The sequence below is a fragment of the Oncorhynchus nerka genome, linkage group LG13, assembly GCF_034236695.1.
Source record: "Oncorhynchus nerka isolate Pitt River linkage group LG13, Oner_Uvic_2.0, whole genome shotgun sequence".
In the NCBI taxonomy this organism is placed as follows: Eukaryota; Metazoa; Chordata; class Actinopteri; order Salmoniformes; family Salmonidae; genus Oncorhynchus; species Oncorhynchus nerka.
In genome coordinates, this window is record NC_088408.1 from 46,730,317 (window position 1) to 46,743,333 (window position 13,017).

At 40.6% G+C, this 13,017-nt stretch overlaps 1 protein-coding gene across 4 annotated transcripts in view; it reads left to right on the plus strand.

The window, feature by feature from the left end:
* The window catches only part of LOC115139576 (serine/threonine-protein kinase MRCK beta), a 142,137-nt gene that overhangs the window by 96,496 nt on the left and 32,624 nt on the right, over positions 1-13,017 (plus strand). For 3 of the 4 annotated variants that reach the window (XM_029677119.2, XM_029677120.2, XM_065026442.1), the window contains 9 exons: positions 2,175-2,263; positions 4,762-4,841; positions 5,806-5,835; positions 9,346-9,429; positions 9,806-9,886; positions 9,990-10,095; positions 10,313-10,449; positions 10,889-11,028; positions 11,121-11,202. In XM_029677119.2, coding sequence (XP_029532979.1) covers positions 2,175-2,263; positions 4,762-4,841; positions 5,806-5,835; positions 9,346-9,429; positions 9,806-9,886; positions 9,990-10,095; positions 10,313-10,449; positions 10,889-11,028; positions 11,121-11,202 — 829 coding nt within the window. The remainder of the gene's footprint in view (positions 1-2,174; positions 2,264-4,761; positions 4,842-5,805; positions 5,836-9,345; positions 9,430-9,805; positions 9,887-9,989; positions 10,096-10,312; positions 10,450-10,888; positions 11,029-11,120; positions 11,203-13,017) is intronic. The other variant, XM_029677121.2, reaches the window with a different exon arrangement.

Genomic DNA, 13,017 nt, shown 5'->3' on the forward strand with positions numbered 1-13,017 from the left:
AGATTCCGGGCTGTATCATAACAGGCCGTGATTGGGAGTCCCATAGGGCGGCGCACAATTGGCCCTGCGTCGTTAGGGTTTGGTCGGTGTAGGCAGTCATTGTAAACAATAATTTTTTCTTAACTGACTTGCCTAGTTAAATAAAATAATAAATAGCATAACAATGAACCATAATCCCAACTCATAACGTTACTACCATGCATGAATTTGCAGGTATCTAACCAACCAGATTCAATGTTAGCTAGCTACATTAGGCTATAACTAGCAATGCAATTGGCTTGGAGATACGAATAATATAACTACACACAGATCATACACGTAACGTTAGCTATCGAGCCAGCCAGCTAACGTTAAACTAGCTAAAAGTACACTTTATCTTGAAATGAAAACGACTTTCTGACAAATAATATATAATCCGGAGACAGGTTTTTACACAACAGCCTTCTGTGTGTTCTCTTTTCAACTCCGTCTGCATATTTGCAATCAAACACTAGAATTTTAGTGTTTAATCTCCTTAGCGATCATTCTCTAATTCCACTGATTTCAAAACTCGGTCCTCCAGAAAGTGGAGAGCAACACTTTTGCAGTTTTACTACGTGTTATCTTTCAAAAAAGCTGTGTTAGAATGGATTACTTACACATACTGACCAGCTCATGTTATAGACAGAAGTGTGCAACATGGCAGACCAATCCAAAATAATGTCTCGGCATGTCCAGCCCAGTCGTTTTCTCAGCCAATCAAGACTTTTTCTGTGGCTAAACCAACTAGGCTCATAATTAAACATTTTATTCGGATTTACAGGTGGCAAACAAGTTTGTTATTAAGGCACATAAAAGTTCACATGTTCCAGAAGTCATTTCTGCCAAAAAACACATTTTGATTTAAAAAAAAGTTTAAATGCAGTCGTGACACGTGACATAGACCTACTTTCCTGAAACGAGTCACATATGAAGTTAATATACGGTACCACACAAAAGTTTGGACACACCTAGTCATTTGAGTTTTTCTTTCTTTTTACTATTGTCTACATTGTTGAATAATAGTGAAGACATCAAAACTATGAAATAACACATATGGAATGCTGAGCACTTGTTGGCTGCTTTTCCTTCACTCTGCGGTCCAACTCATCCCAAACCATATCAAATTGGGTTGAGGTCGGGTGATTGTGGAGGCCAGGTCATCAGACCAAAGGACCGATTTCCACCGGTCTAATGTCCATTGCTTGTGTTTCTTGGCCCAAGCAAGTCGTCTCTTCTTATTGGTGTCCTTCAGTAGTGGTCTCATTGCAGCAATTTGACCAAGAAGGCCTGATTCACACGTGTCCTCTGAACAGTTGATGTTGAGATGTCTGTTACTTGAACTTTATGAAGCATTTATTTGGGCTGCAATCTGAGGTTCAGTTGACTCCAATTAACTTATCCTCTGCTGCAGAGGTAACTCTGGGTTTTCCTGTGGTGGTCCTCATGAGAGCCAGTTTCATCATAATACTTGATGGTTTTTGCGACTGCACTTGAAGAAAATTGAATTTTTCCGTATTGACTGATCTTAAAGTAATGATGGACTGTCGTTTCTCTTTGCGTATTTGAGCTGTTTTTGCAATAATATGGAATAATTTGGTCTTTTACCAAATAGGGCTATATTCTGCTTTGAAGAAACTCAAATATAAAATATATTTTTATGTTTAACACTTTTGTTTACAACATGATTCCATATGTGTTATTTCAGAATGTTGATGTCTTCACTATTATTCTACAATGTAGAAAATAGTCAAAATAATGAAAAACTCTAGAATAAGTAGGTCTATCCATCTATTGACTGGTACTGTATTTATTTAAAAAATAAGAAGAAGAATTTCAACCTCACTTCAACCTTAGCCCTGAAAACTAACCCCACATACATACACCACACACGTTACCACCCCACATGGTTGGCTCCAGGCATTTGACCTTTCAAGGGATGTGGAGACACATGTATCTTCTCAAGGGTCAAACGTGAAAGATCTAATGCAAGGTAGCTAGATGTTGATCTATGCGAAGATGTAGTGTTATTTTGAATAAGTAAGCATGACTGATCTTCTTTCACATTTGAATGCCATGAGGAGGATGACGTGGAAACCACGTGTTTTTCTCTCTCACCCCATGACACACACACTCTCTTTCAATCTCTCACACAGCAAACTAAAGGATTCCGAGTCCAGGAGCAGGGAGATGGCGGAGCAGCTGGAGAGCATGAAGAAGGACTTGGAGAGCCGCTCGGTCAAAGGTTGGCCAACCATGCTCTAACCCTGAACCTAACCTCTGGCCAACCATGCTCTAACCCTGAACCTAACCTCTGGCCATCCATGCATTACCCTTAAACTGTCCCTGGCATATGCCACCTTACACAAATACATTGCCAACAAAAAGTATTCATACCCTTTGACTTTTTCCACATTTTGTTGTTTTACAGCCTGAATTCAAAATGTATTCAATTGATTTTTTTCTATCCCTCTACAAACAATACCCCATAATGATAAAGTGAAAACCCGTTTTAATAAATGTTTGCAAATTTATTGAAAATCAAATACAGAAATATCTAATTTACATAAGTATTCACACCCTTGAGTCAATACTTTGTTGAAGTACCTTTGGCAGCATTTACAGCTGTGAGTTTTTCTGGGTAAGTCTCTAAGAGCTTTCCACACCTGGATTGTGCAACATTTAACCATTATACTTTTCAAAATTATTCAAGCTCTGTCACATTGGTTATTGATCATTGCTCGACAAACATTTTCAGGTCTTACCATAGATTTTCAAGGAGATTTAAGTTAGAACTGTAACTATGCCACTCAGGAACATTCACTGTCTTCTTGGTAAGCAACTCCAGTGTAGATTTGGCCTTGTGTTTTAGGTTATTGTCCTGATGAAAGGTGAATTCATCTCCCAGTGTCTGGTGGAAAGCAGACTGAACCAGGTTTTCCTCTAGGATTTTGCCCCCAGCTTAACTCCATTCCGTTTATTTTGTATCCTGAAAAACTCCCCAGTCCTTAACGATTACAAGCATATCCACAACATGATGCAGCCACCACTATGCTTGAAAATATGTAGATGGTACTCAGTAATATGTTGTCTTGGATTTGCTACACACATTTGTTATTCAGGACAAAAAGTGAATTCCTTTGCCACATTTATTGCAGTGTTACTTTAGTGCCTTGTTGCAAACTGGAACGCATGCTTAACCTCTCTAGGGTATGTGGGACGCTAGCGTCCCACCTGGCCAACATCCAGTGAGATTGTAGAGTGCCAAATTCAAATACAGAAATACTGTATTATAAAAATTCAGAAATTATACAACTATTAAACATTAGGTTTAAAGATGAACTTCTTGTGAATCCAACAACGGTGTCAGATTTCAAAAATGCTTTACGGCGAAATCATACCTTACAATTATTTGAGAACATAGCCCAGCAGACAAATCATTACAAACAGTAACCAGCCAATTAGAAGAGTTACACAAGTCAGACATCTTCATATGGTTGCACTCAGAAGACATTAATTTATTCAATAAATGTTTCTTTTATTCGATAAAGTCTCTCTTTATATCCGAAAACCTCAGTTTTCTTCAGTAATCCACAGGCTCAAACGCAGTCACAAAATCCAAATTGTATCCGTAAAGTTCATAGAAACATGTAAACGATGTTTATATTCAATCCTCAGGTTGTTTTTAGGCTAAATAATCGATAATATTTCAACCGAACAATAACGTTGTCAATATAAAAGGTAAACAAGAAAGGCACTCTCTGGTCGCGCACATGAAAAAGCTCTGTGACACGGCAGGGTCCACTCATTCAGACTGCTCTTACTCCCTCATTTTTCAGAATACAAGCCTGAGAAAAATTCTAAAGACTGTTGACATCTAGTGGAAGGCATAGGAACTGCAATTTAAGTACTAAGTCAATGGATACTGTAATGGCATTGAATAGAAAACTACAAATAAACAAAAATCCTACTTCCTGAATGGATTTCTCAGGTTTTCACCTGCCAAATCAGTTATGTTATACTCACAGATATTATTTTAACAGTTTTGGAAACTTTAGTGTTTTCTATCCAAATATACTAATTATATGCATATCCTGGGTAGAAGGCAGTTTAATTTGGGCATGCTTTTCATTCAAAATTCCAAATGCTGCCCCCAACCCTAGAGAAGTTTTGCAAATGTTTACTCCTCAACTTATTTAGGCGTGCCATAATTAACAAATGGGTTAAATACTTATTGACTCAAGACATTTCAGCTTTTCATTTTTTATTACAGTGAAACATATATTTATGTATGTATGTATATATGTATGTATATATGTATGCCAGTGAAAAAAGAAAAATCTCTATTTAATCTATTTTAATCAGGCTGTAACAACATATTGTGGAAGAAGTCGAGGGGTGTGAATACATTCTGAAGGTGCTCTAGGCTGTTAGATTCTCTTCATCTGGACTAATATAAACAGTATTTGGCTATACTTCATACAAATGTTGTCTTATTGTAGTTGGTCGTACAGGTTTAGAATAAGGTTTGTTTGGTTTTATTTGATCATTGGAGATCCACAAACATCCATAACTTCTAAGGATTACCTCTCAGTTATAAACAGAACATTACATTTCTTTCTCTAGTAATGTCAGTTACATGTTTCCCTTCAACTGTACAAATATTAACAGTATTCCTCTCTAGAATCGTTTAAATGCAGGCTATGAACATAATAGCTGACTGTCCTTTTCTTCTAAACACAGGGATGAAACTGCCTGATTTCCAGGACTCAATTTTCGAGTACTTCAACACCTCTCCCCTGGCCCATGACCTGACGTTCAGAGTGAGTGTCTCTCTGCACGTCTCTCTCCATCACATGTCCGTAACAAACCTTAATAGCCACTGTCTCGCCGCCTCTGTGTGTATTGGTGGTGACAGGCCGGTGGGAGTTGATAAAGATATTTCAAAGGGTGGGAGACTTGGCACACAAACATAAACAGACACACACACACACAGACAGACTGGCGCTGTTGTCACACTCTCATTGTCAAACACATTTACACACACACTAAAATCCTTAGATGCAGTGATTGAGAGACACACAGTTCAACATGTGAGAGTGCCAAGCCCCGGAGTTCATATCACCAAGCCCTCTGATGTGCTCAATCACCTCATCACCTCAAAGGACTTCAATAGCGCGGAGGGGGGACGCGAACGGTATCATACTTCCTGACCCTCTCCCCACAGAATACATCGGTGTTATGTTACCCATCGGCATATGGTAAGCCGATGCAGCCACCACGGTTTGGACAGGATCTGCAGTGAAAGTCAGTCATGAAAGGGAGGAACTGCACCGGAGAGAGTAGGGTTACAAGAAAGCTGGCCGTGACCTGAACTTAACGAGAGAGAAGCTAGTTTGGTCTAACTGTTTCCCCTCATTTTCATCTCAACGCAAACGTGAACTATGGTTTTTTTCACCGCCTGGCTGCCTCAAGTTTGTTAAAAAAACGGTTTAGTCAGCATCGAAGTCACAACAGGTCAGCTTAAAGGCCCCAGAAAACCTGTTTTAAGTGTTTGTTCAGAGGAAACTTATTTTGTCTCTGTTCCTTCTAGTCTCTTAGGGTCATAAATTGACACAGGATAAACCATCGGAAACGATGGTCTAATTATGTTCTCGCAGTAAACCCTGGTAAATGACCTTGTCAACTCTTGACCCCCTTGTGTTATTTTCTTTGCAAAATAAACACCCGAAAAACCTGTGCTTTTTATTTTTTTGGTCCCTCTCGTGTGTCACCATTCCAAAAAAGGACTCGGTCTCTTCCTCGTCTGCATATGAAGTAAGTTTGCTGCTCAAAGCTCCTTACCCCTTTTTCTCACAGTTAACCCCTAACCCGAGGGGTTGTGCTGCCAGCGTATAAAAAGGTTGGGAGGAAAGCATTGAGCTTCCTCCTGGTGTGTTGCCCTATTTTTTAGCAATTAGCCGTTATCCAGTAGCATGCTAATATGGACTAATGCTCCTTTAATGTCTTGTCTCATATAGTAGTGTGCATACTCTTATAGTTTGAACTTTTCTTAGTATTTATATTGTTAATATTGTGAACAGGTTCGTTGCTACACGTTTAGTGAAATAAAATAACTTGTGATTAGCACAGGTTTTGGCTAATGCTAATTTAGCTAGAAGGATGTTATGCTAAAATTGACCTTTTCATAGCTGGTGGCACTCTTCTCCCCTAGTAAACCTCCCCCTAAACCTGCATAGCATGTGTTGGGCACTAAAAGGTTACTGAGCTGCTCCTCTAGAACATGCTTCCTTATCAGAATCCCACACCGTTAGCATTAGCCGGCCCTCTAACGGCTAATACCGCTAACGCCAGTCATAACTCCTCAGTGGTGTAGCCAATCACCTCACAAAACCCTGTTAACTATTAGCATACTTTTATCTTCCTCCACAACTAACGACGAGTCAAAAGGAATAAAACCCTACAGCAGCACACTGAGATGAGCAGGACCTTTTCACTGTGTCTTTAGTCAGTGAATGAGTGGGAGGATATTTAACCTACCCTTCATTTTACTTTAATTAAAAAGTGATTAGCGTCAGATACCTCCATGATTTCTCCTAATCTTGCCAAACTTTTTTCAAAAGTCAAAACCTTATCTGTGACACTGTTAGGCTATACGTGTTCAATGTAGACTACATAACGTTTCAGTTGATACGCTCCGTGGTTAAATTGACCATGGTTACGTGCAATTATTGTGTGTAGTCAGGTCAATATAATATTTCCTTTAAAGTGTTTAAATGCTTGGCAAAAATAACCATTTCCCTAATAATCATGTTTACATCTGAAATCAGGCAACCTGATGGGACTTTTGATAAAAAATCGGCAATCAAAATGAACGTTCTACCACAGTGACCACGTTGTTTTTGCAAAGCCTATTTGAGTTCGGACATATAAAGTTTGTTTTAAAACTATAAGATGCATTCTTTCAGATTTCACAAATACACAACTGGAACACAGATGAAGCTGTTTACATATGTCCTAATAATTTGAAAGATTGCTCAGAAAACCAGGTGTTTTTAATCGGCGTATGCTTACCTCGATTATGACATTACGCCAATTAAGATAAGCAGAGTAAGGCGTTTACATGACTAATGCCATACGTGGCCTTCTGCCATAAGCAGTTTAATATTGAATTGTGTGTTCATGTAAACGTACTCATTGTTAGACTCTGAAGTGGGCCGTATACTGAAGGTTTCCCACAGATTAGTAGATCGACATCAAAATAGTGTATGATGACATGATTTGTGTATAATACAGTATACTTATGTTTTAGACAATACAGTGCCTTCAAAGTATTCACACCCCTTTACTTATTCCACATTTTGTTGTGTTACAACCTGAATTCAAAATGGAATGTGTCACAAATTTGACAAATTAATAAGAAATGGAAAGCTCAAATGTCTTAAGTCGATTAGTATTCAACCCCTTTGTAAATAAGTTCAGTAGTAACAATGTGCTTAACTAGTCATATAATAAGTTGCATGGACTCTGTGTGCAATAATAGTGTTTAATATGATTTTTAAATAACTACCTCATCTCTGTACCCCACACATACAATTATCTGTAAGGTCCCTCAGTTGAGCAGTGAAATTTAAACAGATTCATCCAAAGACCAGGGAGGTTTTCCAAAGCCTCACAAAGGAGGGCACCTATTGGTAGATGGGTAAAAAAAAAAAAAAAAAGCAGACATTGAATAATCCTTTGAGCACGGTGAAGTTATTAATTACACTTTATTTGGTGTATCAATACACCCAGTCACAACAAAGATACAGACGTCCTTCCTAACTCAGTTGCCAGAGAGGAAGGAAAGCACTCAGGGATTTCAACCGAAGGTCAATTGTGACTTTTAATAGCTGTGATGGGAGAAAACTGAGGATCGATCCACAACAGCATTGTAGTTACTTCACAATACCAACATAAATGACAGGGGGGGAAAAGAAGGAAGCCTGTAAAGAATACAAATATTCCAAAACATGCATCTGGTTTGCAATAAAGGTATTTTCAAGGACTCCCGAGTGGCGCGTTGCGGTCTAAGGCACTGCTTCTCAGTGCTAAAGGCGTCACTACAGACCCTGGTTCGATCCTGGGCTATATCACAACCGGTCATGATCGTGTCCCATAGGGTGGCGCACAATTGGCCCAGCGTCGTCTTAGGGTGTGGGAGTGAGGGTGTGGCCGGGGTAGGCCGTCATTGTAAAATTTGTTCTTAACTGACTTGCCTAGGTAAATAAAAATAAGCCAATAAAGTAAAACTGCAACAAAAAATGTGACAAAGAAATGTACTTTGTCCTGAATACAAAGGATTATGTCACGGAGTACCACTCTTCATATTTTCAAGCATGGTGGTGGCTGCATCATGTTATGGGTATTCTTGTCATTGGCAATTACTTTTTTTTTGGTAAAAAGAAACAGAATAGAGTTAAGCACAGGCAAAATCCTAGAGGAAAACCTGGTTCAATCTGCTTTCCAACAGACACTGGGAGACATTCACCTTTCAGCAGACAATCTAAAACACAAGGCCAAATATACACTGTAGTTGCTTACCAAGACGGCATTAAATGTCCCTGAGTAGCCTAGTTACAGTTTAGACTTAAATCAGCAGAAAAATCTATGGCAAGACTTGAAAATGGCTTGCCATAGTAAATAATAATGTTCAAATATTGTACCCTCCAGGTGTACAAAGCTCTTAGAGAATTACCCAGAAAGACTCACAGCTGTAATCACTGCCAAAGGTGATTCTAACGTATTGACTCAGGGGTGTAAATACTTAGGTAAATAAAAAATTATAGATTTAATTTTAAATTTATTAACAAAGTTCGTAAAACAAGTTTTCACTTAGTCATTATGGGTTTTTGTGTGTGTAGATGTGATAAAAAAGCAATTTAATCCATTTTTAATTCAGGCTGTAACACAACAAAATGTGGAATAAGTCAAGAGGTGTGAATATTTTCTGAAGGCATTGTAAATATGGGCTGATGTATTTTAGTTTTATTCACAAAAACACCATACATGTCCCTAGTATGCCTTCATGATGTTCAAATACTATTAGCGTTGGCAGTTCCTATGTGTGTGTGTGAGTTGGTGCAGGTGTTGTTGAGATGTGTTCCTCGCCTCAGATACTGATACTCATTTATCAAAACACTAGTTAGTACATGGAAAACACAAGTATTTGAGGAGAGGAACACGTCTGGACACAACACAAGCATTGAGACACTGGAAATTAGTACCACCCGCCCAGTACACAGACACACACACTTACTTGTCCTGTCATTCCTCTCCCTCCTCCAGAGCAGCTCTGTCAGCGAAATTGACTCCACGCCTCAGAAGTCCGACGTCCTCTCCTCGTCAATCTCTGTAGCATCTGAACAGGATGTGAGTGTCCTGTCTCTCACACACACTTCCATCCCGGCGCACATTCCTCCCATACATCCTTTCTTCATAGTCATTTTTCCAGTCAATTAATTAAATACATTTCTAGAATTAACATTTGACCTTAATCCTGAATGTAGCTCATTGAATGACTATCTTATCCCAGTAAAGCGTAGTTCAGTTTCACAGTGTAGAACCAGAGGTATTTTCATTAGGGTATGCAAAAGAAAATTGTGTTTCTTATTGGGCAACTCAATGTAGTCCCTCCCTGTTTCAGTAAATTATCTTCCATTTGGTGCCTTATGAACACGACTCAGCTCTATCCTTTTTCCAGTCTGACCTGCTGACTTGTGAACTTTGACCCCTCTCTCTCCCACAGGATCCAGTCCCCAAGCCCCCTGCTGCTGCCCCTGCCGTCCCGTCCCCTGTCTATCTGACATCGCTGCTGACCGCACCAAAGGTACCACCTGGCCACACACGCACACGCTGTCAGGTAGTCTGTAATGCTTGGCTATGTGTTGTTATCTCTCTCTTCTTGTGTGTTTGCGTGCGTGTGCCCGCAGCCCAAAGCTCACCATCTGAGCATCAAGACCTTCTCCAGCCCCACCCAGTGCACCCACTGCAGCTCTTTGATGGTGGGCCTCTTCCGCCAGGGCTACGCCTGCGAAGGTAGGTTTCATACACACGAACGACCACGCTCTCCGCCGCCATTCTCGGTGAGTTGGGGGACTGAGGAAACTATGGGTGGCATTTTTTTCCGGCAAACACACACACTAAGTAAACAAACTGTAACATTTTAAATAAACAGCAGATCTGATAGTGCAGCTCGCCATTGTACTGCATGTATCCTTGTAAACTAATTCTCTCTCTCCCTCGATCTCGCTAGTGTGCTCCTTCATTTGCCACGTGTCCTGTAAGGACAACGCCCCCCTGGTGTGCCCCATCCCCCCCGAGCAGGCCAAGAGGCCGCTGGGCATCGACGTACAGAGGGGCATCGGCACCGCCTACAAGGGCTTCGTCAGGGTGAGCACCTAGTGAAGGGTTATGACCATAGAAATAGAATGACTAGAACATGCATTCTGGCCGCATGTTGTGCGTAATTCAGTTACATGATAATTCACTACTATCATTTTTGGATGTTGTATCTGATGTAATTCATGTTAAGTTCGTGTTTGAAGTATCCCTATACTTATTACGGTGCTTTCACTCTGTTATTAGTGCGCCTGTGCAGACGTTTCCCTTGTTGTTGGACCGGGCCTGAGTGTAATGGCACCTATGTACTGTGGAGATACTGTGAAGTGAACGGTGTTAAACTGGAACCTAGTCGTTGTGTCATTGGGAGTTAACAATCAAAACATCTCAAATTCTGTCCAGCTTAACAAGATGGGAACTGTAGCGTGTATTGGAATTGAACAACATAAACAGACCTCAATTGAAAGGTTGCTGCTCCCCTCTCCGTCAGATCCCCAAGCCCACGGGGGTAAAGAAGGGCTGGCAACGGGCATACGCTGTGGTGTGTGACTGTAGACTCTTCCTGTACGAGGTGCCTGAGGGCAAGTCCACCCAGCCAGGCGTGGTGACCAGTCAGGTCCTGGACCTCAGGTAGGATCTGTGTGTGTGTGTGTGTGTGTGGGGGGCGGGTTGGGTGTGTGTGTGTATGTGTTTGTAACACTATGTTCTGTGTATGTCCACAGGGATGAGGAATTTTCCGTCAGCTCCGTCATGGCCTCAGACGTCATCCACGCCACCCGAAAAGATATCCCCTGCATATTCAGGGTAATCTTCAAACTGCAGCATGTGAAATGCTGTATGTCTAAAGTTATTATATTGACCCTTTTTTATAATATATTCCTACTATGGGATGATGTTTCCTATCGGAGAAAACCCAATAAACAATCTCTTAAGTGAAGTCATTATTGTAACACGTTCTGAAGGATGTTATAACTATGCGTTACTATGGAGCGTTGTATTGAATCATACACGTAATAAGTGTATCATAACACACTACCCTTCTTGTGAATGTTATTAGATTGATTACTCTATCATTTCACTCTAATCTACTGTTAATATGGGGTGTTTCATATGTCAAAGTCAACGCAAACAAAATTGAAATAAGAATAATTAAACATGGGTTTTATATAGCACTTTTCTGCTGCATTTCCATGGAGACTTTACCCCCACACCAGTGTGTTGCCAGTGTTTGTTGCGCTACCCCCTACTTTTTTCAATTTCCGCCTGAAGACATACCCAAATCTAACAGCCTGTAGTTCAGGCACAGAACCAAGGATATGCATATTCTTGGTACCATTTGAAAGAAGACACTCTGAAGTTTGTGTAAATGTGAATTGAATACAATGGTTTAGATAATACAATGAAAAAAAACATCTTTTTTTATTTTTGTTTCATCATCTTTAAAATGAACAAGATAAAAACAAACATTCAGATAGGATGATAGGGACAAACATAAGAGGGCAACAGTACTTGTGCAAAGTTTCAGAATGATAACTTCCAAAATGAGTGTGCTACATGACATTTATCATGAAGTCACCCAGGTGTCCCACACAAGTAGCCCAAATGTACCCAAGTGGGGGGTGTATTCTAACACACACACACCCCATAAAATTGAGAAAAAAATATATACATTTACAAAATAACATGGGTAAACTATTTACACACTTTCAATATTTGGAAGACCCTCAGTCCCATTTATATAGCCCTTTGTACATCAGCTAATATCTCAAAGTGCTGTACAGAAACCCAGCATAAAACCCCAAACAGCAAGCAATGCAGGTGTAGAAGCACGGTGGCTAGGAAAAACTCCCTAGAAAGGCCAAAACCTAGGAAGAAACCAGGTTATGAGGGGTGGCCAGTCCTCTTCTGGCTGTGCCGGGTGGAGATTATAACAGAACATGGCCGAGATTTTCAAACGTTCATAGATGGCCAGCAGGGTCAAATAATAATAATCACAGTAGTTGTAGAGGATGCAACAGGACAGCACCTCAAGAATAAATATGAACAGTTTAGGGTTCCATAGCCGCAGGCAGAACAGTTGAAACTGGAACAGCAGCAAGGCCAGGTGGACTGGGGACAGCAAGGAGTCGTCATGCCAGGTAGTCCTGAGGCATGGTCCTAGGGCTCAGGTCCTCCGAGAGAGAGAGAAAGAGAGAATTAGAGAGAGCATACTTAAATTCACACAGGACACCGGATAAGACAGAAGAAGTACTCCAGATATAACAAACTGACCCTAGCCCCCCGACACAAACTACCGCAGCATAAATACTGGAGGCTGAGACAGGAAGGGTCAGGAGACACTGTGGCCCCATCCGATGAGACCCCCATACAGGGCCAAACAGGAAGAATATAACCCCACCCACTTTGCCAAAGCTCTACACAATATTGTGCTGCTGATGCCTGGTGCCATAGCAGTCTCTTTCTGCTGTAAAGCAGAGGGTCACCAAGCATGTGGTGCAGGTGATCGGGGACTTCATCTTGCAAAGAACACAGCGACTCCTCCATGCTGTGCCATTTTGGCCCTGAGGCACATCCATGCCTGCAGAAATACATTTGGGCAGATGAACACTTGTGGCAGGA